Source organism: Urocitellus parryii, unplaced genomic scaffold (genome assembly GCF_045843805.1).
Source record: "Urocitellus parryii isolate mUroPar1 unplaced genomic scaffold, mUroPar1.hap1 Scaffold_229, whole genome shotgun sequence".
In the NCBI taxonomy this organism is placed as follows: domain Eukaryota; kingdom Metazoa; phylum Chordata; class Mammalia; order Rodentia; family Sciuridae; genus Urocitellus; species Urocitellus parryii.
Window position 1 is genome coordinate 42,525 of NW_027552371.1, and position 25,371 is coordinate 67,895.

The 25,371-nt window shown below is 41.3% G+C and overlaps 1 protein-coding gene across 2 annotated transcripts in view; it reads right to left on the minus strand.

The window, feature by feature from the left end:
• The window catches only part of LOC144251814 (lymphocyte antigen 86-like), a 66,997-nt gene that overhangs the window by 30,378 nt on the left and 11,248 nt on the right, over window positions 1-25,371 (minus strand). For both annotated transcript variants that reach the window (XM_077794528.1, XM_077794529.1), the window contains exons 2-3: window positions 11,741-11,831; window positions 10,287-10,414 (exon numbers count right to left, since the gene is read on the minus strand). In XM_077794528.1, coding sequence (XP_077650654.1) covers window positions 10,287-10,414; window positions 11,741-11,831 — 219 coding nt within the window. The remainder of the gene's footprint in view (window positions 1-10,286; window positions 10,415-11,740; window positions 11,832-25,371) is intronic.

The window sequence follows — 25,371 nt, forward strand, 5'->3', positions numbered from 1 at the left end:
CATTTTGATGATGTTAGTTCTGCCTATCCATGAACAGGGTATGTTTTTCCATCTTCTAAGGTCTTCTTCAATTTCTCTTTTTAGGGTTCTGTAGTTTTCATTGTATAAGTCTTTCACCTCTTTTGTTAGGTTGATTCCCAAGTATTTTATTCTTTTTGAGGATATTGTGAACGGCGTGGTTGTCCTCGTTTCCATTTCAGAGGATTTGTCGCTGATATACAGGAATGCCTTTGATTTATGCGTGTTGGTTTTATATCCGGCCACTTTGCTGAATTCATTTATTAGCTCTAATAGTTTCTTTGTAGACCCTTTTGGGTCTGCTAGGTATAGAATCATGTCATCTGCAAATAGTGATAATTTAAGTTCTTCTTTTCCTATTTTTATGCCTTTAATTTCTTTCGTTTGTCTAATTGCTCTGGCCAGTGTTTCGAGGACTATGTTGAACAGAAGTGGTGAAAGAGGGCATCCCTGTCTTGTTCCAGATCTTAGAGGGAATGCCTTCAATTTTTCTCCATTCGGAATGATGCTAGCCTGAGGCTTAGCATAAATTGCTTTTACAATGTTGAGGTATGTTCCTGTTATCCCTAGTTTTTCAAGAGTTTTGAACATAAAGGGATGCTGTACTTTGTCGAATGCTTTTTCCGCATCTATCGAGATGATCATATGGTTCTTATTTTTAAGTTCTATTGATGTGGTGAATAACATTTATTGATTTCCGTATATTGAACCAACCTTGCATACCAGGGATGAATCCTACTTGATCATGGTGCACAATTTTTTTGATATGTTTTTGTATCCGATTCGCCAGAATTTTATTGAGGATTTTTGCATCTAGGTTCATTAGAGATATTGGTCTGTAGTTTTCTTTCTTTGAAGTGTCTTTGTCTGGTTTCGGAATCAGGGTGATGTTAGCCTCGTAGAATGAATTTGGTAGTTCTCCCTCTTTTTCTATTTCCTGAAATAGCTTGAAAAGTATTGGTATTAGTTCCTCTTTAAAGGTTTTGTAAAACTCTGCTGTATACCCGTCCGGTCCTGGGCTTTTCTTAGATGGTAATCTTTTGATGGTTTCTTCTATTTCCTCAATTGATATTGGTCTGTTTAGGTTGTCTATATCCTCCTGACTCAATCTGGGCAGATTATATGACTTAAGAATTTTTTTTTTATCGATGCCTTCACTATCTTCTATTTTATTGGAGTATAAGGATTCAAAATAATTTCTGATTATCTTCTGTATTTCTGAAGTGTCTGTTGTGATATTGCCTCTTTCATCCCGTATGCTGGTAATTTGAGTTCTCTCTCTTCTTCTCTTCGTTAGCATGGCTAAGGGTCTGTCAATTTTATTTATTTTTTCAAAGAACCAACTTTTAGTTTTGTCAATTTTTTCAATTGTTTCTTTTGTTTCGATTTCATTAATTTCAGCTCTGATTTTAATTATTTCTTGCCTTCTACTTCTTTTGCTGTTGTTTTGCTCTTCTTTTTCTAGGATTTTGAGATGAAGTATGAGATCATTTATTTGTTGGTTTTTTCTTTTTTTGAGGAATGAACTCCAAGCAATGAATTTTCCTCTTAGAACTGCTTTCAATGTGTCCCATAGATTCCGATATGTTGTGTCTGTGTTTTCATTTAACTCTAAGAATTTTTTAATTTCCTCCTTGATGTCTTCTAAAACCCATTGATCATTCAGTAACCTATTGTTCATTCTCCAAGTGATGCATGATTTTTCCTTCCTTCTTTTATCATTGATTTTCAGTTTCATTCCATTGTGATCAGATAAGATGCATGGTATTATCTCTACTCCTTTATATTGACTAAGAGTTTCCCTGTGACATAATATATGATCTATTTTTGAGAAGGATCCATGTGCTGCTGAGAAAAAAGTGTAGCTGCTTGATGTTGGGTGGTATATTCTATATGTGTCAATTAAGTCTAGGTTGTTAATTGTATTATTGAGTTCTATAGTTTCCTTATTCAGCTTTTGTTTGGAAGATCTGTCCAGTGGTGAGAGAGGTGTGTTAAAGTCTCCCATGATTATTGTATGGTGGTCTATTAGATTCTTGAACTTGAGAAGAGTTTGCTTGATGAACATAGCAGCCCCGTTGTTTGGGGCATATATATTTATGATTGTTATGTCTTGTTGGTGTATGGTTCCCTTGAGCAGTATGTAGTGTCCCTCTTTATCCCTTTTGATTAACTTTGGCTTGAAATCTATTTTATTTGATATGAGTATGGACACTCCTGCTTGTTTCCGCAGTCCATATGAGTGATATGATTTTTCCCAACCTTTCACCTTCAGTCTATGTATATCTTTTCCTATCAAATGCGTCTCCTGCAGGCAGCATATTGTTGGGTCTTGTTTTGTGATCCATTCAACTAGCCTGTGTCTCTTAATTGGTGAGTTTAAGCCATTAACATTTAGGGTTATTATTAAGATATGGTTTGTTCTTCCAGCCATAGTTTGTTTATTAATGCTATTAAACCTGATTTGTTTAGCTCTTTGATTATTTTCCCCCCTTTACTGTCCTACCTCCCACTGTTGGTTTTCATTGTTGTTTTCCATTTCCTCTTCCTGTAGTGTTTTGCCAAGGATTTTTTGAAGAGATGGTTTTCTAGCTGCAAATTCTTTTAACTTTTGTTTGTCGTGGAATGTTTTAATTTCATCTTCCATCCTGAAGCTTAATTTCGCGGGATACCCGATTCTTGGTTAGAACCCATTTTCTTTTAGAGTTTGAAATATGTTATTCCAGGATCTTCTAGCTTTTAGAGTCTGTGTTGAGAGATCAGCTGTTATCCTGATTGGTTTACCCCTAAATGTAATCTGCTTCCGTTCCCTTGTAGCTTTTAAAATTCTCTCCTTATTCTGTATGTTGGACATCTTCATTATAATGTGTCTAGGTGTGGATCTCTTATGATTTTGCACGTTCGGCGTCCTGTAGGCTTCTAGGATTTGGGATTCTGTCTCATTCTTCAAGTCTGGGAAGTTTTCTTGTATTATTTCACTGAATAGATTGCTTAATCCTTTGGTTTGGAGCCCTGTGCCTTCCTGTATCCCAATGACTCTTAAGTTTGGTCTTTTGATATTATCCCATAGTTCTTGAATGTTCTGCTCATGGTTTCTTAGTAGACTTGCTGAGCTATCTATGTTCTTTTCAAGTTGAAATACTCTGTCTTCATTGTCTGATGTTCTATCTTCTAAGTGATCCACTCTGCTGGTAGTATTCTCAATTGAGTTTTTAAGTTGGTTTATTGTTTCCTGCATTTCTAGGATTTCTATTTGTTTGTTTTTTATTACCTCTATCTCCCTGTGAAATTGATCTTTTACTTCCTGGATTTGTTTGTCAATGTGATCTTTCATTGTCTGATTTTGCTGTCTCTTGTCTTCCTTGAGACTCCAGATCATCTGAAGCATGTATGTCCTGAGCTCTCTATCTGACATTCCATCTGTTGCAGCTATTACCTCTTCTAAAGTTGAGTTGGCCTGCATTGCCTGTGGTCCTTTCTTTCCTTGTCGTTTCATACTGCTGGCGTTTCTTTCTGCTTGGTGAAATTGTTGTGTCTTTGATATTTTCCCTCTATTTATTTATATTGCTCTTGTATAGTTGAAAAATCACCCTTGCAGGGCAGGTAGTGGCTGTGATCCTCCTCCAATTAGTGTGATCCGTCTACCATGCTGGCAGGCCCTAGGTCTGCTCTGCTGGTCGGTCAAAGGTCCGCCTACCCAGCAGGCGCCAGGGGCACCTGTGTCACTCCGTAGGTTGCTGGGCCTAACGTCCTGATGGGTTGCAGGTTCGCCTCGCTTGCAGGCATTGGGGGAGGGGCCGGTTCCGCCCCTCAGCAGGCTTTGGGCCCGCTCTGCTGGTGTTCACAGTCCCCCGCCTACCTGCAGACACTGGGGGAGGGGACGGGCCTGGCCCTCAGCCGTCCGCTGGACCTGTCCTAGTGGGTCCGGTCCGCATTCCCCGCAGGCACGTGTAGCTGTTCTGTCACTTGGCTGGTTCATGTTTCATCTTTAAAACCGAGTCGTAGTTTACACTGATGACATGTTTCAATTCAATTTCAGAGGGTCAGGAGCCACATATAGCTTGTGGTCCCTGCAGAGAATAGCATGGGTCTAACTAATATGCAATTGAGATCCAGTGCAGTGAGGGCCCTGGAGTATCCTGTTTGTTAGAACATGCTTGGTTGTCACTTAATAATATTCTTATATTTTCATGTAATTCAATAATCTCCTATGATATCATTTAAAATCACAGCTTATTGTGTGCCCCTTGGTTTAGCTAAACAATGACCTATTTAATAAATTCCCTACAATTAGTTGGTGGCTATGGACCAGACCTAAGCTAGTTACAGCTAGACTGTTCTTGAATATCAGGAGAATTGACTATAGCTTCCTTCCTTAGGTTTACTAATTTGGTGTGGTCATTAAAACTTTCAATTAATCTCACTTTAGCCTTAAAATTGAGGCCAAGCTTATGGATTTAGTTGTACAACACGGAGGTGAAGTGGAACAGATCTATATGATTCAATGCTCAGGGTCTCAGGAAATACTCACAGAGTAGAAGATATAATGTTGCCTGTTCTGTCACCTTCTCAATGAGCCCAGTACCTGGATAAAGGGATTGTAGGGAAAGAGTACAGAGTGGATACTTCATAATTGCCCTGACATTCTATGCCAGTCTTTGATGCAGAACTTTCTATACATTCACCTTCCACATAATGGGCTTGCTTCCAGATCACAGCAATAAAGCAAATATCACAATAAAGTGACAGATGACTTTTTGGGCTTCCTGGTGGGTGCATATTAAAGTTACATTTATGTTGTACTGTAGTCTATCAAATGTGTAAGAATGTTATGCTAAAAACACAATGTGAATACCTTAAATAAAAAGTATTTTGTGGGGCTGGGGATATAGCTCAGTTGGTAGAGTACTTACTTTGCATGCACAAGGCCCTGGGTTCACCCCCCAGCACCACCAAAAAAAAAAAAAAAACCCAAACAAACAAACAAAAAACCTTTGTGGCCAAGAAAGTGTGAGACACAGATACAGAGTGAGCACATCTGTGTCTATAGCCCTGCTCCATGCAAGGTTGCCAGAATCCACCAATTTGTAAAACATGCAGTATCTGTGAAGTACGATAAAATGAGGTACGTGTATTCAACTGCATATATCATTTAATATAAAATAGGTTACGATTCCCTTTTAAAAACTCTTAGATTTACTTTATGGGGAAAAGAGAATTTGTCTCTCTTCTTTTATGCAATGATGAACTAATATTTGAAAGCATAACCTTGCAAATTCATCATAAAAGCAAAGATTTCTAAAATAGGTAAAAACACAGGCCTTCAGTTCTACCATTTAGAAAGAACTACTCTTCTCTCCTAAATGTTTACATCCAGAGTTCTTTTGGTGTTTATGATTGCACACATTTAAATAAAAAACAGGATCCAACAGAGATATTCTGCTTCTTTTTTGCTTAATAATATTATTACATTTTCATGTTATTCAATAATCCCTATGACATCATTTAAAATCACAGCATATTGTGGGCTCCTTGGTTTGGCCAAACAATGACCTACTTAATGAATCCCCTATTATTGGACACACAGGTTGTTTTTCCCCAGTTGTCAATCACCCCATTAATAATGCTGCCAGAAGAGCATCATTTGGTCTTTGGATCCAATACACTTCCTGCTTTAGAGCTAGCAAAGGGAAGCCCAGAGGAAAAGGAGACATTATTTTACACTTGCAGTCTCACTAAGCCTGACTAATTTTGTAGTTTTCATCTGCCTTGGAGGACAGCCAGTGGGATGCAGTTTGCAGAGGGAGGCACAGAAATGTGGTGGCAATGATAGCAATCACTCAACCGCAGTGGACGCCGGAGTGTGCCGCCCACGGTGGACACTGAGTTTTCTCACCATTCTGCTAGGAAGAACCTGCAGGTCCCTGGGACAGTTTCCTACATGATATGTCACAGCAGCCTGTGCTTGGGTTTGGACTGGCTTCACTTCTCCCTGTGTCTCTGGTGTCATTTCCCCTTCTCGTCCTAGTGTCAGTCACTTCTCTGGAACAGAATCCTTCCTGTGGTGGATTTGTGGGTGGGTTAAAACAATTTAATAACCCAAGAAGCCTCTGAATTTAAAATGTTAGCTTCTCTGGCTTATGTAATTTACATAATCATTTGTGCATGCAACATTTATATATTGCTCTTCTGATTGTTTTGCACTATCTGAAATTTCCTGGCAGGTCCCCAAATGCCAGCTCCTCAGCTGCCTATGCAGTATCATCCCCATAGCAATAAAGCAAATAAATGGTTGCGGAGCTTCCCAGCATCCAAATGAGGTAAACACGAGCTTCTGAGCTGGTACACCAAATTAGACACCCCAAATCGTTTGAGGGAACAGTATTTCTCCTGTTGTATTAATTCTATTAAGGTCATGAATAGAGGGATAAAAAAATAAGGTTTTCTTAAGCTTGAGGGGCCCAGTGAATTTACTGTTTGCTTTGTGTCTTCGTGCTGTGCATACGCATCATGAGATGGTCATTTTGAGGTGGGCGGTAAGGTCTGTGTTTAAAGCAGTCGTGTGTCCCTATGCAAATACAATCCAGGTATTTATTAAATCTTTTCCGTCAGCTCTCTATGCCCTGTCTGCAGAAAGGTTAATGGGGGACACACTCACAAATACACTTCCAGCTGAGATAAGGTCTGTGGCAGAAATAGAACATGATGCTCTGGGAGAAGTGAGAGGGAGCAATTCATTTGGCTGGGTTTGAAGGAGGCTTCTTGGGTTAGATCTGGACAGAAGAAGAAAAGTGGGAAGCAGGCTTTACAGGCTAAGGGGACCACCTAAACAATGTTGTATGTGTTAATGTGCAGGCCTTGGTCAGAAAATGGCGATATTTTGTTGAGGTGGTTGTTAATGGTGCATATGGAGAATGGAGGGAAATGTAGCTAGAGAGGAGGGATAGTCAAATTTATGATATACTTTGGTCATCAAAATAACTCAGGCTTTGGAATAAACCTAGGTGGTCATCAACAGATGAATGGATAAAGAAAATGTGACACACACACACATACACACATATATTCACACATTGAAATATTACTCAGCCATGAAAAGGCACGGAATTCTACCATTTTCAGCAATATAGGTAAAAGTAGATGACACTATGTAAAGAGAGATAATGCACAGAAATATAGTTACTATTCTCACTTATGAATGGAAGCTAAAATGTCGATCTCAAAGATGTAGAGAATAGAGTAATAGTTATTAGAGCCAGAAAAGAATGTGGGCTGAGGAAAGAAGAGAGGAGAGTTAGTGGGCTCAAGATACTACTGGATAGGAGAATGGGTCCTAATGCTCTACAGCATAGTAGGAGAACTATGATTGACACTTAATTGATTATTTCAAAATAGCTTGTAGAGAGGATTTTGAAAGTTTCCAGCATTACTTTGTACCTGAAGGTGATAGATCTGTCAGTTACTCAGACTTGATCATGAGACATTGAGTACTTGTATTGAAATGCCACAGTATACCCCATAAATATGTAGGATCACCATGTGATGAAAAAATGTATTTTAAAAATATTGATAAAATGACAGTCTTTATTCTACAGGAAAAGATACTCTTGAAGTCCTTTGGGCAGGAGGTGACATTTCTAGAGCTTTGACTAGAAGAGTTAGCTGGCAGCTGTGTCAGGGGTGGAGAGAGACTTGATCTAGGGACTGGAAAGACATCTAGTGTCTGTACTTTCTTGTTAAGTTGGTAGGACTTCCAGGTGACCCATCTCCACATTTGGGTTCAAGCTCCCTTATTTGGTAAAAAAAAAAAAAAAAACTGAAAATATAATCAAGAGGCTTGAGATAGGACAATGGATGTTGGCCATAGGTGACAGCCTATTAAGTGGTTAGCCTTTCCTGGGTGGGAATTATTTAATCATCAGCTCAATATGATTTGAATTCCTCCAGAACATTCTATACAATCAGGTCTATGTTCTCTTTTATCTTTATTTTTAAGATATTTGTGTTTAATTGACATGGTAACAATTTAATAACCCAAGAAGCCTCTGAATTTAAAATGTTAGCTTCTATGGCAGAGTGTGGCATTCCAGATGTGCATGTAATGCATAACTGGCATGCTACCACTTCAGTGTGTGTGTGTGTGTGTGTGTGTGTGTGTGTGTGTGTGTGCATGTACACACACATGTATTTGTAGTTAATGATCCCCACATTTCAGGCACATTTGAGATACAGTCCACCCTCTGTGTCTGTGAGTTCCTTATCTCTGGATTTTTTATCCCAACATTCAACTGACCACAGATGGAAAAAATTGGAAGAAAATGCATCTGTATTGAGCAGGCACAAAATTTTGGGTCATTATTCCCTAAACGATACAGTATAACAACAGTTTACATCGCATCTACATTGTATTAGGTATTACAAGTGATCCAGAGATTATTTAAAACATACGGGAGGATGTGCATAGGTTCTGTGCAAACACCACCCCATTTGTCTAAGGGACTGGAGCATCCACAGACTTTGGTAATTACCAGGTGACCTGGAGCCGGTCCTCCACTGGTGCCTACGGGCCACTGTAGGGGCTAACCAAGGTGATACTGCTCACACTTGGGAAATTCGTAGTCGGCTGGGGATGACAGACAGGGGTAAACAGGTATAGTACCATGTGGTGGGTGCTGCAAGTGAGTTGTCTGCCACACACTTATGGGAGAAAGGAGGCTGAGGAGCAGAGCTGCAAGAACTGTCATTTGCAAATCACAGTGAAGTTCTGCAGACGTCCTTCTGGTCAACCCTCCTCTAAGTTCCCTGATTTCTTTTCTTGCACAAACATCTTTTATCTGTATCCCTGGGTCTAGGAAGGGGACTCCAATTGCTTCTAGATCTTTCACTTAGAAAGGAAAATTGGGGCTGGGCGTGTAACACACGCCTGGCATCCCAGTGGTTCAGGAGGCTGAGGTGGGAGCATTGACAATTCAAAGCCAGCCTCAGCAACAGCGGGGTGCTAAGCAACTCAGTGAGACCTTGTCTCTAACTAAAATAAAAGAAGGGCTTGGGATGTGGCTCAGTGGCTGAGTGCCCCTGAGTTCAATACCTGGTACCCCTCCCCCAAAAAAGAAAATTGGGCGTTTTGCAAGGATTCTTGCTGTTTTACAACCCTAGCTGCCTTGAGAGGGAAAATCGACAGGAGGATGACTCTGGAGTGTGGGTTTGGGTTATGCTCCCCATTGTCCAATGAGAATAGGAAGGAGTCCCTGGGAGGGGGACTAGCCAGTGGAGAACAACTAACCAGAGGAGGTCAGCCGTAGAGCTGACCCACATTTTAATTAAACAAGTGCGTGGGCTCTCTCGTCCAGCGAGAACGTCCACGGAACAGGATAGAGGAGAGTGTGGCTGTGAGGTCACTATTCGAGACCTCTGGAGACCAAGCAGGAAGCAGGTCTGATTTCATTGCGCAGTTACCATGTATATATAGGCAGTAGCTAAGCAGATGACAGGCAGCCACCAGTGCAATTTCTTGCCACCTGTCCTTGCAGTGACCAATCGAGGAGCGGGCCATGGAGCAAGCACAGGGATTGCAACACGCAGCCTCACGCCCAGGGCTGTGCCTACAGGGTAAGCGGTTTGCTGCTCATGCACCTAGCACGAGGGGAGTGGCCTGCCACTCAGACACCAGGTATGCACTTGTCCCAACAAAACAAGGAGGCTTGGTTTGACTGGCAGGTGAGGACAAGGACAGGAGGGGTGGGGACAGGCTTGCTCTTGGCTGTGTATGGAGGAGGGGTAGCAGATTAGTGAACTGAAGGAAAGGCAGCTAATGTAATAGGGCTTTCTCTGCTTCCAGTCTAGCTACCTGAAGGCCCTGTCAATCAACTGCCCGCAGGGGAAAGCAGTGAGATGTGGTTAAGTCTCACTGTCTTTCCTCTTTCGAAGTCCATTGCTCTATCAACAAGACTGCACCAATCATCGAACCTGGGAACAGCATTGGATTTTCATGGATTTTGGGGAAGTGATTGGACCCTTCTTCTTCTAGCCTTTTTCTTAAGGTGCCACTATTCACAGGAACAATCCCGTTTGGAGACCATCTTCTATACAATGTCTCATTTTTGAGGCTCATGACAGCCCTGTGGGGAGGCGTTTCTTGTGATTTGTTTCTAAAAGGTGCTGTTGAGTGAGGCTCAACTTGTCCCAGGATGGGGGAGAGGGGGTGGGCAGTGGGCTCGGTCCCGGGGTTCTGACCTCAGATGTAAGCCTTGGGTCGGGCAATGACTTACCTCCTTTCCTTCTTCCACAGAAAGAAAACTTGGGTAGATCGTCCTCGCAGATAGGATAGGAGAAATTCAGAACAGAAGCGCCTTTCGAGAGGAGGAGCACCTCCAGAAACAGCTCCCGGATATCTTCCCTTAAAGGAGAGGAGGCGGCCATCACTAGGACTCCACAGCAGGAGACAAGGACCCTTATTTCCCTTTGACTGCTTTGTATGGAAAACTTTTTTTTTCCCTAGTAAAACAACACTGAAACCATACTGAGGGGACTGTGATGACCCTGGGTATGAAAACCGGCCCATTCTCAAGTGCTACCTCTTTGGGGCAAGGTGGCTCCTCTGCTGTGTGGCTCACCTTCAATGCTCTGGCCCCTTAATGAGGTGTCTGCAGGGGGCTTCCAGAACTTCTCAGCTCCATAGTGCCCTTTATCCCTAGTGGCCATGTGGGGTGTGGTCAGCCCACACACACCCCTGATGTTGCCAGGCAGGCGCAGGCACCTCTGTGGTCTGGTTTCCCCAGCTCTCTGCCTTCTCCTCTCTCTTCCTTTTTATGTTCTACCTACTCCTGTTCCTCTTTTCTCTCTTTCATACTCTCCACAAAATATTTCTTGAGATGCTGCTAGAGTCCTGACATTGTGCAAAGTTCTAGAAACACACAGTTGGGTGGGTTCTCGGTCTCTGGGAACGTCCGCTCTATTTCTCTGGATGGTCCCACACGCTAGGTTGATGGAATCCTTTTGCTCTGGTTTTGATAAAACTGCTTTAGGAAAGGAGATAATTTAGTAACTAGAGCAAACATATAAGCAGATTGTAATGGCATGATCAAATAAAAAACACAACAGAAATTGCTGTGGCTCATTGACTGGGTTGTGTAGAGAGACTGTCTCCTCTTTGCCTGGGTCAAGGTCTAAGAACTTGGATTAGCTGCTCAAGACACAAAATAATGCAAATGACAAACCATGCTGCTTGGGGAAGGGAATAGATTTGTCTGTGGCTGAGATACATAAGCAAAGGATCTCTCCTAGAGAGACAGCAATACTTAGTCTCAAAATATTTTCTTGGGGCTTGGGATGCTGCTCAAGTGGTAGAGTGCTCACCTAGCATGCATGAGGCACTGGGTTCGATCCTCAGCACCACATAAAAATAAAATATTGTGTCCACATAAAACTGAAAAATATATTTTAAAAATATTTTCTTTTTTTTTTTCACTAGGTATACTGATTTCAGGTGCTTATTCCATCCAGAGAGGTGTATAGAGTCTTTTTGGTAGAAAAATGGAACATTAAATGAGAGTGATACTTTACTTGGATATTACCCAGAAAGAGGATTGAAGGTGGAAACAGAGTTAATTCCAGAGAATGGTGGGGGACTACTGGGCTAGCCAGCCATTATTGATCATATGAGTCAGTTGGTGTGTGGGGCAGGAAGTTGTGCCGTGCTTTATTTCGTGGTCATAATTTCTACTTACTCAGAATGATGCCAAATCTAATGCTGAGATGCGGTTGTAATTTTTTGGAACACTGGTCAACAGAAAAGCCGAAATCCTGCAAAGGATCTGCCAAGAAGAAAAAAAAGAAAAAAAAATAGAATATTCATGTGTATATTGTATAACAATTGTGTTAACTAACCCAAGTTCACTAGAATTTATTCAAAAGAATATTACAAAAATACTTTTTAAAAAAGTAAGTTTTCACCAGCAACTCCTGGTCTCTCCAAAGTCAGTGTTGGGTCCACTCTTAGAGCTGGTCCACCTCAGCTGGTCAAGGCTCTGTTTACACGGACAACAGGGTCCTGAGCCACAGAATTAGGACAGCATCTTGATCATTGGGTTTCATCTTTGCCTGGTGAATGATTTTGTCATTCAAACTTTATCTTCTGAATTTTTATCTCTGCCTGAATTCTTTTTTTTTTTTTTTTTTTGAGAAATAGGAAAGAAAAAAGCTTGCTTGAATTCTTTTGGCTCCTGAACTTTTGGCTTTAAAATTGTTCATTAATTGCAGAGAATACTTCATAAAATATTGATGATTATAATGAAACAGAGAGAAAAATATGCAGATTATCAAATTTAAGAGCTGCTGTTGTGATTTCATTTCATCCCACCCCATCCTACCCACTCCCATCCACTATAATAATACCCCTCTGCAAATATTCCACTATGTGCAGGGTATTGCGTTAGATATGACAGAGTCTATGATGATAATGTAATTTAAACATAACTTATGCTCATTCAAAAAGCTCTGATGGCTCATCTATGTCTTAGAGTAAGTGCACAAATGTTCTACTGGCTCCAGCTTCCAAACTGCACATCACAAATCTATTCCTTGAGACTCAGTCTCACGCATCCCTGGAGCCTGGGGTGGCCATGTACACACTCAGCCAATTCCCAGCATACCTGACTTGCTTGTGAACTCTCTCCCATCTCAGATGATCTTAGTCTTTTTGTTCATTGTCTAAACACTCAGTTCTGGTTCATTCCTAGCTTTTGTGAAGGCTTCTCTGATAATCCTGAAAACAGCCTTTCGTTTCTTTGAATTCTTAAAATAGTTAGGTCTGAAAAACTTTTTAAAGTGTGTGCATATCTACAACTTTGTGCTTTGCTCTGTGCCAGATCCTTACAACACTTCATATACACATGAGAATTCTCAAAAGGAGGGGCCAGTGTTTGGGTTTGTTGGTTTGTTCTATTTTTTTTTTCCATTTTCTTTATGTTTACCACTGGTTCTAATAGAGGAGAGCTAATTTATTTTCTCATTCTTTTTTTTTAAATTGACACATAATTGTACATATTTATAGAGGTATATAATATGATATTCTGGAATGTTTATACAATGAGCAATGGGATCAAATGTTGGTAATTGGCAAATCTATCACCTCAAACATTTATCATTTCTTTTACTGGAAATATCCAAAGTCCTTTCTTCTAGATATTTTGAAATATATAATAAATTATTGTTAACAGTAGTCACCGCACTGGGCTATAGAACACCATATTCCATCTTCTTATCTAACACTTTTCTATCTTTTCTCTCCCCTTCCCAGCCTCTGGTAATCACTTCTTCTAGGAGACCAACTTTCTTAGCTTCTACATATGAATGAGTACATGTGGTATCTGTATTTTTGTTCCTGATTTATTTCACTTACCTAACCTTCTCCAGGCTCATCCACTTTGATGCAAATAACAGAATTTCATTATTTTTATGGCTGAATCATATTCTGTGGTGCTATCACACATTTTTCTTTATCCATTCATCCATGGGTGGACCCCTAGGTTGTTTTCATATTATAGCTATTGTGCCTAGTTCTGCAGAAAACACGGAAGTACAAATATCTCTGCACATATTTAATTTCCTTTGTATAGACCCAATAGTGGGATGGCTGGGTCATACACTGGATTGTTTTTTGAGTTTGTTGAGGAATCTCCGCACCATTATTGATAATGGTTACACTAATTTCATTCCCACCAACAGTATCTAAGAGTTCCCCTTTGAAGAGACTAAATTTTAGTCAAGGTCTCCCTCTACTAAGCACTGAGCTGTGCACTTTGTAAGAGTTTCCACTTCATTCTCCAGACCACCCAGCGCCTGGCACAGTCTACACACAGGAATCACTCCATTAATATGCATAATAATTGGATGGATGGCATCTATTGACCTATCTGTGTATCAGCTCCAAATCCGCTCCTCTGCACTTGCTTTGTGAAACTGGCCTGTCTGCAACCCTGTTACTCCTTTGTCACCTGCAGGTTGAGGTGTCAGAGAGAGACGGACCTTGGAGCCAGAAGGGGACTTGCTTCTGGTGCACTTGTTGAAAGCATCAGCAGCGATGGCCCATCTCCACAGGAACCCACTGGTTCTAGTGTCCAGCTCTCTTTTGCACTTTCCAGAATCTGTGGGTCCCCAACCCTCTGCCATAACTCTTCCTCAGAGTGGCTGCCCCTTCCTCTGCAGTCGGTCTCAGCCCCACAGGTCCTTTCAAGCATGCAGGTTCCAATAACCCCAACATCTGCTCTTAGCTCTCCTAGCCCCTGGGGGCGGTGCTATTCCTCCAGTGTCCTTATTTTACTCTTTTTATTTTCTGACAACTGATTAATCAATTCCCCATATTAAATTCCTTCTGTTAAAATAACTGATATGGTCTCCATTTTCCCAACAGGATCCAAATTGGTAGAATAGAGTAATTGAGAGAGAAGTGGGCAGGAGGGAGAAGTCGGGGGGTCTGATTTTCTTAATTTCTGTGGTGGGGAAATACAGACTCAGAGAGGTTGTGTTAAATTTCTCACATCCCAGCATTAGAAAGTATCAAGATCCAAACCCAGACTTAAAAACAAGCAAGGAAGCAATTTGATGTCTAGTATTGTGCAGTGATACTCAAAAAGCAGAGCCTCCACTCTGTATGTCAACTATTGGATCTGTTAGATTTCCCAGAATATTTTCTGTGGAGGCGTATGGCACCGGGTAGTTCTTGTTTATAACTGATTTCTCTTTCAGCTTAGTTATGAGCTCCCATTTGCCAATGATAATGTTCCAGACAGTTTGAGCATCTGCATTGGTGAGCTGGAAGACACATCAGTGGCTATGGTGTCTGCCCTGGAAATGATCAGGAGGCAATTTCAGTCTTGCAAATTTAACACAGCTGCACCTTCAATCAAAACCCCTTTGGACTGATCACTACTTTTCCTGGGGGAAAACATCTTTTTTTTTTTTCCTTAGGCTCATTAGATTCCTTCCTAAGCATCTTCATGCTGTCTCAGGGCTTCTTTCAACTCAGAAAAGAGGACTAGGGGGATGGAGACAATGTTCTACTACAGTCTTGGCACTCAATATTGGAAGACAAGGAGGCCAGCTAACAGATGTTCAGGAAGGTCCATCTTCAGGGTTGTTGATTAATTTAAGTTGCCATCTGAGGCAAAATAGAAGAGGCTGAGTACGCATCATTGGGTTAATTAGCAGTTACAGAATTCCACGGTATGTTTATCAATATTTTAAAAGTATAGGTAGAATAAACTAAGGCCAGGGGAAGGACATGAAGCTTTTCCATGGCATTAGAAAAACATTGTTAGAAAAACAATCTTAACAGGGAACAAAACCACAAAGAAAACAGTAGGTTGCTTTTCACCGAGGAAATGCACATAGAAGTCCAAAGATGGATTGCTTACAAAGTACTTAGGGATTTGGTAAACTTTTCTACTAGTTATTTCAAATTGATATATGAGATGAGTGATTTTTTTTATTTTTTTATTTTTATTTTTTTTTAGTATAAGCATGCAGTTTGCAGACTGTTTTGGAAAAGTGACCTCGGTTCCTCCCATCCCCCAATCCCACCCTCTTAAATCTCTGTCCTTCCTGGTATTTATTTATATTTTCCACTTAGGCACTTAGCAAGCTCCATGTTACATTTGTTTGAATACCTCCCTCATCTCTAATCAGACTCCCCAGCACTAGGGGCATCGTGTCCTAAGGGCACTAAGCCCCAAGCCATTATTTGCTCAATGAATTATAAAAGGTTATTCTCAATTCACTGAGAACCCTAAAGCAGGGTTTCTCAACCCCACCACTATTGATTTTCTTTTGAATTAGACAATCTTTTATTGTGGGTCTGTTCTGCATCATAGGATATTCAGCAGCATCCTTGGTTTCTACTCACTAGATAACAGCAACTCCCCTGCTCAAAACGCTTCAGGACCACCTACCAAAATAAGACATAGTAGGTTATAATTTTTAAATAGTTCTCATACAGGATGAGTAGTGGTTGGGCATGGGAGACTTTGCCTCGAGTGATTTTTAATATATATAAATCTGATCAACTGATTTTGGATTTTCTAAAACAATATAATTGAAAGCTTAATGAGAGTCAGGGTTCCTGGGCTTCTTATAGACACTTCATTGTAGAGTGGCATATGAGCTGAGGAAGGAAGTCAGACTTCCTAGGGAAATGGAAGCGCTGTTCTTTCTGAGTATTTTTCCTTGACCTCACTCTTACACCCGCTTTCTGTCTGTTCTGTCAACATTGATGTCTCCAGGGTTGGAGGAGCCAGCTGGGCTCAGAGGGAGCAGGCTGGCTGATGACCAATTCTGCAAACTGCTCTTCAACTTCCCATCTAGCTGTGCATTGATCTGAAAGTTTGTGTCTCGGGCAGCTGTGTTTTGATCGGGGTATTTTAATTTTCTTGTATGAGTGCATGGGATAACATTCAGGGGTCATTGTGGATCTCTAAAAGAGGGCCATGCTTTTTGAAATTCCATGGCTGACTCTCCATTACCAGCATGTCACAAAACTAACCTTCACGTCTTCCATTTTTTGACTCCACTACGCTCCTTCTGTCCCCTTCCCTCTCTCTGCCAAAAGGAAATAACTTACAATATGGTGAAAGTATTCTAGCCATGTTTTTATATTATTTCCTCATCTTTTTTTCCCACTTGTCAAATCTTATTACTTATAGAACGGCACAGCATGGCCCTGATGGGTCATTATTTCAAATAATAGTAGTTCAATTCCCATTCAAGTCTGCTCTGCCAGGATTTCACTGGGACTTGCCTTGCCCATTCAAAGTTGTATATGTGAGATGGTTTCTTTTCATCTGAGACATGTAGATGCCTAAACATGGTTCTTGATAGCTGCCAGGGTCCGGCTGCAGCAAAATAACGGGGGGGGGGGGGGGGTGACGAATAACTTGTGTACGCTGATACAGCAGGAATAGGAGCCGTTTATTGTAGGGCAACAGAGCTATTTATACATTTTGCACAGCTTATCTTAATTAGCATAAACTAGATACATCAATCAACCAATAAGGCATCTCCAAACTTAATGGCTCAATTTTGTTACTTCTCAAACCACTCCCTCTGACATTTTGCCAGGCACCATCCAGACTTGTTTACGAACTCTAACATTTCTCTGGCAAAATACCAGGTGTTATTTTTGACTTATTTGCAGACCTTAACAGATAGCAAATGTAATAAAAATGGAATTAACACCATCACCATGGAATATCTACTGTTTATAAAATGAGAGATTAGGAACCCCAGAGCCCTGCAGGCTGCCTGGTAACTGTGATGAATTAATTTTTTAGTGTGAAGGTATATTTGAGTTGCTGAACTGAAATTTGGGATCCCTCATTTGTCTGCTTCCAACTACAAAAGAAATGGAATTCATTATTAATTGCCTTTTATTGACAGAAGAGGGTAGAAACACACACTTTGGACTTTGAATTCACCCCCACCCCCACCCCGAAATAACCTGTTTGGCCTCCATCAGCAGGGGAGGTGGTTTTTGTGTCATAATACAATAGTCCCCTCTTAACTGTAATTTTGCTTGCTGTGGTTATTTGTGGTCAGTTCAAAGATATTGAATAGAAATTTCCCCCAAATAAACAATTCACAAGTTTTCAAATTGTGTGACATCCCGAGTACTGTGATGAAATCTTGAGCCATCCTGCTTGGGAGATGAATCACATTTTTGTCTAGTGTATCCACATTGTATACACTACCCACCCAACAGTGACTTAGTAACTTTCTTGGTTATCAGATCAACTCTGGTAGTTCTGCAGTGCTTATGTTCAAGTAATCCTGATTTGACTTAATAATGGCCCCAAAGCACAAGATTAATCATACTATCAATTTGGATACACCAAAGAGAAGCTGTGATGTGCTTCCACTAAGTGAAAGGATGAAGGTTTTTTGACTAAATGAAAAAAAAAAAAAACAAATCCTATGTTGAGGTTGTTAAGATCTATAGTAAGAATGAACTATCGTGTCTGAGAGGTTTAGCACTGTGGTTTCAGACATCCACTGTGGGGCTTGGAACATATTCCTGGGGATAAAGGAGACTACTGTAAATAGGATTGCCCTGGACATGCTTCTGAGGTTAGGGATGATCTTTGCTACCAGTTCTCAAACACAGCTGCAGGATGGAATCACTTGAGGAGTAGTGTAAAATACCAAATGCCTGGGTCTCCCTCCAGCTGTTCCAATGTAAGGCTTCCTCAGATTGAGATTCTTAACCCCTCCCTGGGTGATTTTATTGCCTCACCTCATTTGAAAACCATTGCAATAATCCATACAGGTTTTTTGCTAATTCCCTGGGTATACTACTATCTTATAGGTGGGCTCCTGTATCTACATGCATCATTTCAAGCTCAAAATGTCTCTCTTTAATAAATTTCCTAATAAATGTCTTGACAAAGCAGTCCACAAGTGTTATAGAGTTGATGATGATTTAGGGAATTTCGGGGCTACCTCCCCCCTCCCCCTCCCCCAACCACTTGCTGATATCTGTTTCGGGGTCCCTCTCTGCCTCTCCTCTCCCTTTTGTCTCTACAGAAGCAATATGCTTTTCCTTGCTTCAGTGCTGGGGAGTTAGAGTCACACCCAGTTACCCCTGGGCCTCAGCAGCTCCCCTAGCGGCTCCTCAAGGGTTCTTTCTAGAAAGGCAGGGCTCTCCTTAGCTGCAGGTCTTGCCACAGTCCCTAAAAGATTTTTTTTTCTTTTTTCTATTTCACTTTCTGAGCACATGATCCTTGTCCCAAAAAAATTTGAGATGGGTGTCCAGGGACCAAGAAGATAGAGCTAAAAGGACAGACAACAAAGGTTAGTGGAGACTGGCAGAGGGTAAAATATAGGGCACATCTGTCTAAAAAAAAAAAAAAAAAAAATCCTAATTTGGAGAAGAACATGAAAGAACAGCAAAATTTTGGCAGATCTGAGTGAGGGGTGAGCCCGGGAGAGCCAGGACCAGAGAGGGCCTGGGGCACACTCAGGAGGCCTGTGCCACTTGCAGGGCTTGGGAGGAGCTCTGTGCCTGGAACTGAGCTGTAGTTTATGGGTGGTGTTTGCTTGGGTCTGCACAGATCTTAAGTTCCCAGAGCTCCCTTCAGAAAGATCCTGCCGAGGCCAGGACATTTGACCATGTTTTTGTCTAAAACCAATAAAGTTGTCACGACTCTCCATGGGTAGGATTTTGCACGGACATAGTTTTCGTTCTTCTGGGATAAATGCATGAATGTGGGATTTCTGGGGCACGTGGTAAGTGTATATTTAATTTTATAAGAAACGGCCTGACTGTTTCCCACAGGGACTGTGAGATGTGAGGGGAATCTGGCAGGCAGTTCCCCAGGGAGAAGTCAGAGGGACCTCGTCCAATGGGTGGTCTGCAACTGCTGTACCTTCTCAGCCCTCTGGGCTCTGGCAAGACTCGCTCTGTGAACTAATCAGTACCACCCGGAGCAAAGCAGCCTTGGCTAATTGTTACTGCTGTGCAGGGGAGGGGACAGCTTGGATGCCTGGGACAGTGGCATCCCTTCCTTCCCAAGGCTGCGTTCAGGGCCTCAGAGGTGATTCTTGCCACACGCAGAGGCCTAAAGACAATGGCGAGTTCTTGAGATTCTGCCCCCCCCCCCCGCCCCCAGCTCTGCACAAGGCTTTCTTGAAGGAGATCAATTTAATTTATTATTTTTCCTCCTCCACTTCCTTACACTGCCTCCACGCCCTAGCAAACCCCCAGGAGGAAAAAAAAAAAATCAATTTCCACTTTTCCTGGGAAGCAATCCTGCTGACTCATGAAGGGCCTTCTTTCCCATGTTAGCGTGCCTCAGGGGGCTCAGGACGACTTTGCTTCCCAATGTGGCCTTCTCTGGTTTAAGGGCAGAGGAGTGACTCTAGCAAGAGGTCACAGACTGGGTCTTCTGCAGAGAACCAGAGGCCCAATATCTCCTGAGCACAAAATCCCCGGCTCCCCAAAGCTTTCCAGAGAAGGCAATGTGGATGTCCAATGGGAATGGCTTCCAGAATGTCTTGGACCCAAACCTGGGAAATCAAACTCCTCATTCCCAAAGCCACTTCACCATTTCTTCTTGCATCTCTTAACATCTCATTGATGAGTCTTCTGGATGTCCCAGCTCAGCAAGAGAGCTCTCCTTTCCAGGAAAGAGAGATGTTCTAACCCAGAATATTTGGGAGTAGGATCTCTTGGGCATGAATAACATGGGATTATAAGCCTTTGCAACTCAACGCTGGAAGAGAAAGGAAGCAACTGTTCTTGGCTTGGCTCCATTGCCAGCAAAATAAAAACCTAATCAAGGAAAGTACTCATTTCTCTGTCTCCTAAATCAACCCGCCCTAGTATTTATTATTCCCCTCTTCGTTAGAGGATTAAAAATGGTTTTGCTAAAAATATAAAGAGAATTGTATTGAGAGATAGAAAGAAGCCATGAAAACACCAAGATGGGAAAGTGACCTTCAGATGAATAAATGGGATCAGTGCACCTGCTGAATCCCCACCGCCTCCTACTCCCCGCCGCCCCAATCCCACGTTCATCACAAAGCCAGAGTTCATCATCATCTGCTGCACAGAAAAGTTGCAAGAAGCCTGACTCAACACTACACCCTTCTCCTAACACCACCTCTGTAACTGTTTGGATATTGTTCAGCCTTTCCTTGCCATCTGTTCGTGTGTTTTCAGAACATAGCATTTAAAAACTGCACGTGTGTGTGGAAACATTACCAGACAGATCCGAGGATGCTGCAGCAATCATTCCAAACACCTTTGCCCGGGCTTGAACTTCAAGGATGGAGAAAGCAAAGTCCCGAACTGGGAAACATTTCTGACACAGGAAGCATAAATAACAGATGTTCACAGTAGTTTGTAAGGACAAAGAATTGGAAGGAACCTGAATGTTCAACCAGAGAAGGAGGGATTCAATTGTAGCCTAGTCATATGATGGAGTCTAGTCCTATGATGTTGTACTCTCAGGCCACAAAAATGAACAAACTAAGGCAGTGCATGCTAGCTACCTCCTGGAATAATGTAATAAATCAGTACTCAAATAAGTTGTTAGTGCAATTAATTTCAGTAAATTGTGGGTTACGTATTTCTATGTAGGCAGTCACATTGAAATCACATAAAAATGTTTTTGTTTCCTACTTTCAAATTCTCAGACTTTTTTTTTTTTCATCTGAGCCTTCAGTGTAATATTGAATAGAAGTCATGGTGGGCTTTCCTGCCTCATTCTAGACTTTAAAATGAGTCCAATGTTTATCCACTAAATATAATGTTCACCGTAGCTAGCTCTGATCATAGGTGCATTTCTTTAGAGAGCAGATAGCCGACTGTTGATCTGGCATTTTAAATTTTGTTTTTAAATCAGGTTAATTCACTCATTTTTTTATTTAATAGGATTTTAATATCTTTATAACTATTGCTCATCTTAGTTTGGGTTTTCTTTTTGGGGAGGGTACCGGGATTGAACTCAGAAGCACTCAACCACTGAGCCGCACCCCCAGCCCTATTTTGTATTTTATTGAGAGACAGAGTATCACTGAGTTGCTTAGCACCTCACTTTTGCTGAGGCTGCCTTTGAATTTGTGATCCTCTTGCCTCAGCCTCCCAAGATGTTGGGAGCTGGGATTATAGGCTTGTACCATGGCACCTGGCTTAGTTTGGGTTTTCTTTCATGATCTTTCTATGCTCCTTTCCAACATGCTTTTGTATTTAAAATTTTTTTAAACTAGTTTGGAAGTTATAAATTTCTAGTCTTGTAGTAGTTCCCCTTCTAATTTTAGCATGAATGTTTTACATAATGAAGCTTAAAGCTCATATTTATCTTAAACCAGTTTCCCCTGGGTATGTATATATGCATTGGTTTATTTATAGTGCAGTAAAAGCACATGGCCTTAAATTGACCATCATATCTATTTTTCAGTGCGTTAGAGTTAAGTCTGTTCACATTGTTGTGCAAAAGATCCCTAGAACTTTTTCATTCTGCATAACCGCACATTTATCTTCACTCTCTTCCCTGAAAGATGTAAGGACAAGGACAGGAAAGTTACGTTCAAGGCTTCATGTTCAATCACCGGTTCCATGTGCCATTGTTATCCTTCAGTTTGGTACTGCATTATTCCCTTATGTTGGGCAGCCTTGGATAAGGTCCCCCTCTGATCCCTGCTCTGGATCTTTGCACCCTTGCAGTCCCTTTCTCTCAAGTGGCTCAGGGACTTCTAAATGGTAGAGCATGAAAAAAGTATTGAGAAGAAGCTTATGAGATTAGGCTACAAAAACACAGTGACATCTGTCTTTCTTTCCCCCTTCTACCCTCTCTCAGGAAGCACACTGCTATGTGAGTAGCCGGGTGGACAGGTTCACATGGCAAGGGCTGATATTTCTGGCCATCAGCTGCAGAAAACCTGAACCTGGCTGACAGCCTCATCAGTGAGCTTGGGAGGGGATCTTCTGAGCCCTGCCTGGGGCCGTGCACTCACATGAGTTCTGAAGCATCCCTCCTGTCCATCAGTCAAGCTTGCAGATGACGGTAGCCCACCTGGGTCACCAGGTGTCAGAGATATCCAACTAAACCACGCCCACATTCCTGCCTCCGGCTGCCCCCCCCCCCGTTAAAAAACTGAGATGATAATATTTGTTGTTTTAAGCTCCTGTATTAAGGGTGATTTGTTATGCAGCCATAGAAAACGGATCCTTTCCCATTCCAAACTAGATATTACCCTCTTTGTGTTCATTCTTGTTCGATTTGCCAAATCTTGCTTGCCATTCTGGCTTGGATCTCAGAAGCCACCTCTGGGATCATTTCATTTCTTTCTGAAATATCCTTACAGTTCCTTTAGTGAGTGTCTTTTGGTGGTAAACACTCTATATATTTTGTTTGGCCAAGGTCTTTAATTCACTCTCATTATTGGATGACATTTAGCCGTATATACAATTCTAGGATGATTGTTATTTTTCTCTGAGGATATTGTTCTTGCTCTCTACAAATCCACTCTCAGTCTAAATAAAATTTTTGTTATATAATTTCTCTTGCTCCTAAACTGTTTTTCTCCCCTCTGGTGATTTGTGGTATTATTTTGATTGATCTGGTGTAGAATTCCTTTTATAAATCTGCATGGGAGTCGCTCTGTTTACTGAACCTGAAGATTCATATCTTACACAGTTTTGGAAAATTTCCAACATTTTTCTTCAGAAATTGCTCCTATCTAGTTTTCTCCTGTAGTTGTAGCTAAAATTTTCCATTGCATCATTTCTCTGTGATACAGTTTGAATAATAGGCCCAGACTGTTCACCCAGTTCACTCTCTTCAGTTATTTTGAAATCTGGGTTTTAGCTGTTATTTTTTTTTTTATTTCAACAATGAAACATTTTATTTTAAGAGGTTTTATTTTATTCCTGATTTTTTTATATTATATTTTTCTTCTCTCATGTTTTGAATTTCCACTTTTTTTTTTTTGGTACCAGGGATTGAACTCAGGGGCACTCGACTACTGAGCCACATTCCCAGCCCTATTTTGTATTTTGTTGAAAGACAGGGTCTCAGTGAGTTGTTTAGTACCTCACCATTGCTGAGGCTGGCTTTGAACTCATGATCCTCCTGCCTCAGCCTCCCGGAGCCACTGGGATTACAGGTGTGCACCACTGTGCCTGGTGAATTTCCACTTTTATGTCTTTAAAAAAGTTATACATTCTTATATTCTGTATCTATATTGTCAAAATCTGATATTTTTAGGGGTATAGTTCTACTGTTTGGATTTTCTGCTAATTCTCCCTCATTGCATGGTTTTAAATTTTGGATTGTGAGTTCATGGTTGAATCTTTAGAAATCCTGTGAAATATGAATTAAAGGTGTGTGTTCCTCCAGAGGAGATGCACATTTCTTTCTGCAAATATGCCCCAGATGTTCTAATAAAAAAAACCCCACTTTAATTGGTAGGCTTTGTATTTCTTAAATCATGAAGATAATATTTGCACATTTACACATACTATATATTATAACAAACTTATATGGAATCATATCTGGAGACTAATTCTTAAAAAAAACATTTATTTTCCCTAGAGACCAGGCAGAGTTAGATAACTCACCTTCTGTTTTGCCTAATAGTGTATTTTTTTTTTCTTATCTATCCAGGAATAAAAAAACCTGCACGGCTATAACTCTTAGAAGGTCATGGCTTGAGCTGGGCTCTGTGGCACTGCCCCATAATCCCAGAGACTGGAGAGGCTGAGGCAGGAGGATTGCAAGTTCAAAGTCAACCTCAGCAATTTAGCAAGGCCCTGAGTAACTTAGCAAGACTGTCTCAAAATAAAAATAAATAAATAAATAAAAAGGGCTGGGGATGTGGCTCCATGGTTAAGTGTTCCTGGGGTCAATCCCTGGTAACCATAACAACCAACAGCAACAACAAGAAAAGAAAGGTGAGGATGTGAGGAGGTGATTAGACCACAAAGGCGACACCCTTATAGATGCTATTAGTGACTTTATAATAGACTGAGGGGGCTTTTCTGTCCTTTCCACCACGTAAGGACACATCTAGAAGGTACCATCTAGGAAGCAGAGAGTGAGCCTTCATCAGGATGCGGAATCCTCTGGTGCCTTGATCTTGGAATTCCCAGCCTCTAGAACTGTGAACAACAACCTTCTGTTGTTCATGAATTTCCTGATCTAAGGTATTCTGTCATCGTAGCCGGAGTGGACTGAGGCACACGGCATTTATTCTCACCATAGATTTCTCCAGTGAATACTATGAATTTCTGCTTGAGGGCTTTCTCCAGATGTAGGAGTCAGTTTGCCCCATTAGTGCAGTTGCACCAGAGTTGCTGAGTCAGGGCCTCCTAAGAACAGCTCTCACCAAATAATACTCTGGTTTCTCTCTCCTTCCAAGGGGATGTCTTTGAGGCCTATTCCACAGAGGTGAGCCAAGGTCCCCAGAAGGACGGAGCCTTGGTTCCCTGGGTGATTACCTGGATTCGCTCCCTTCTCTTCCCCGTGTCTCTTCTTCACTCTCCTTTCTAGGGAAACCTTGAACTTCATATTTAAATCAATTCCTCTAATTTATATGGAATATGAATTCTGCGTACTGTTAGCACAGTATGCAGCTATGGCTTCACCTCCACAGTAATATGGACAAAGTTTTTTTTTTTTTTTGCTTTTGTGGTATCAAGAACCATTTGAACAGATTTGGGTCAGAACTGACGCTACAGATGGTCTTGAGGTTGGCATGAACTAGACATACCTGAGTACCTGACTTTGGATTTGGTGAGAACATTCCAAATAGTATAAAGTATACTATATAGTATTCCAAAATAGAACAAGTGGATACACA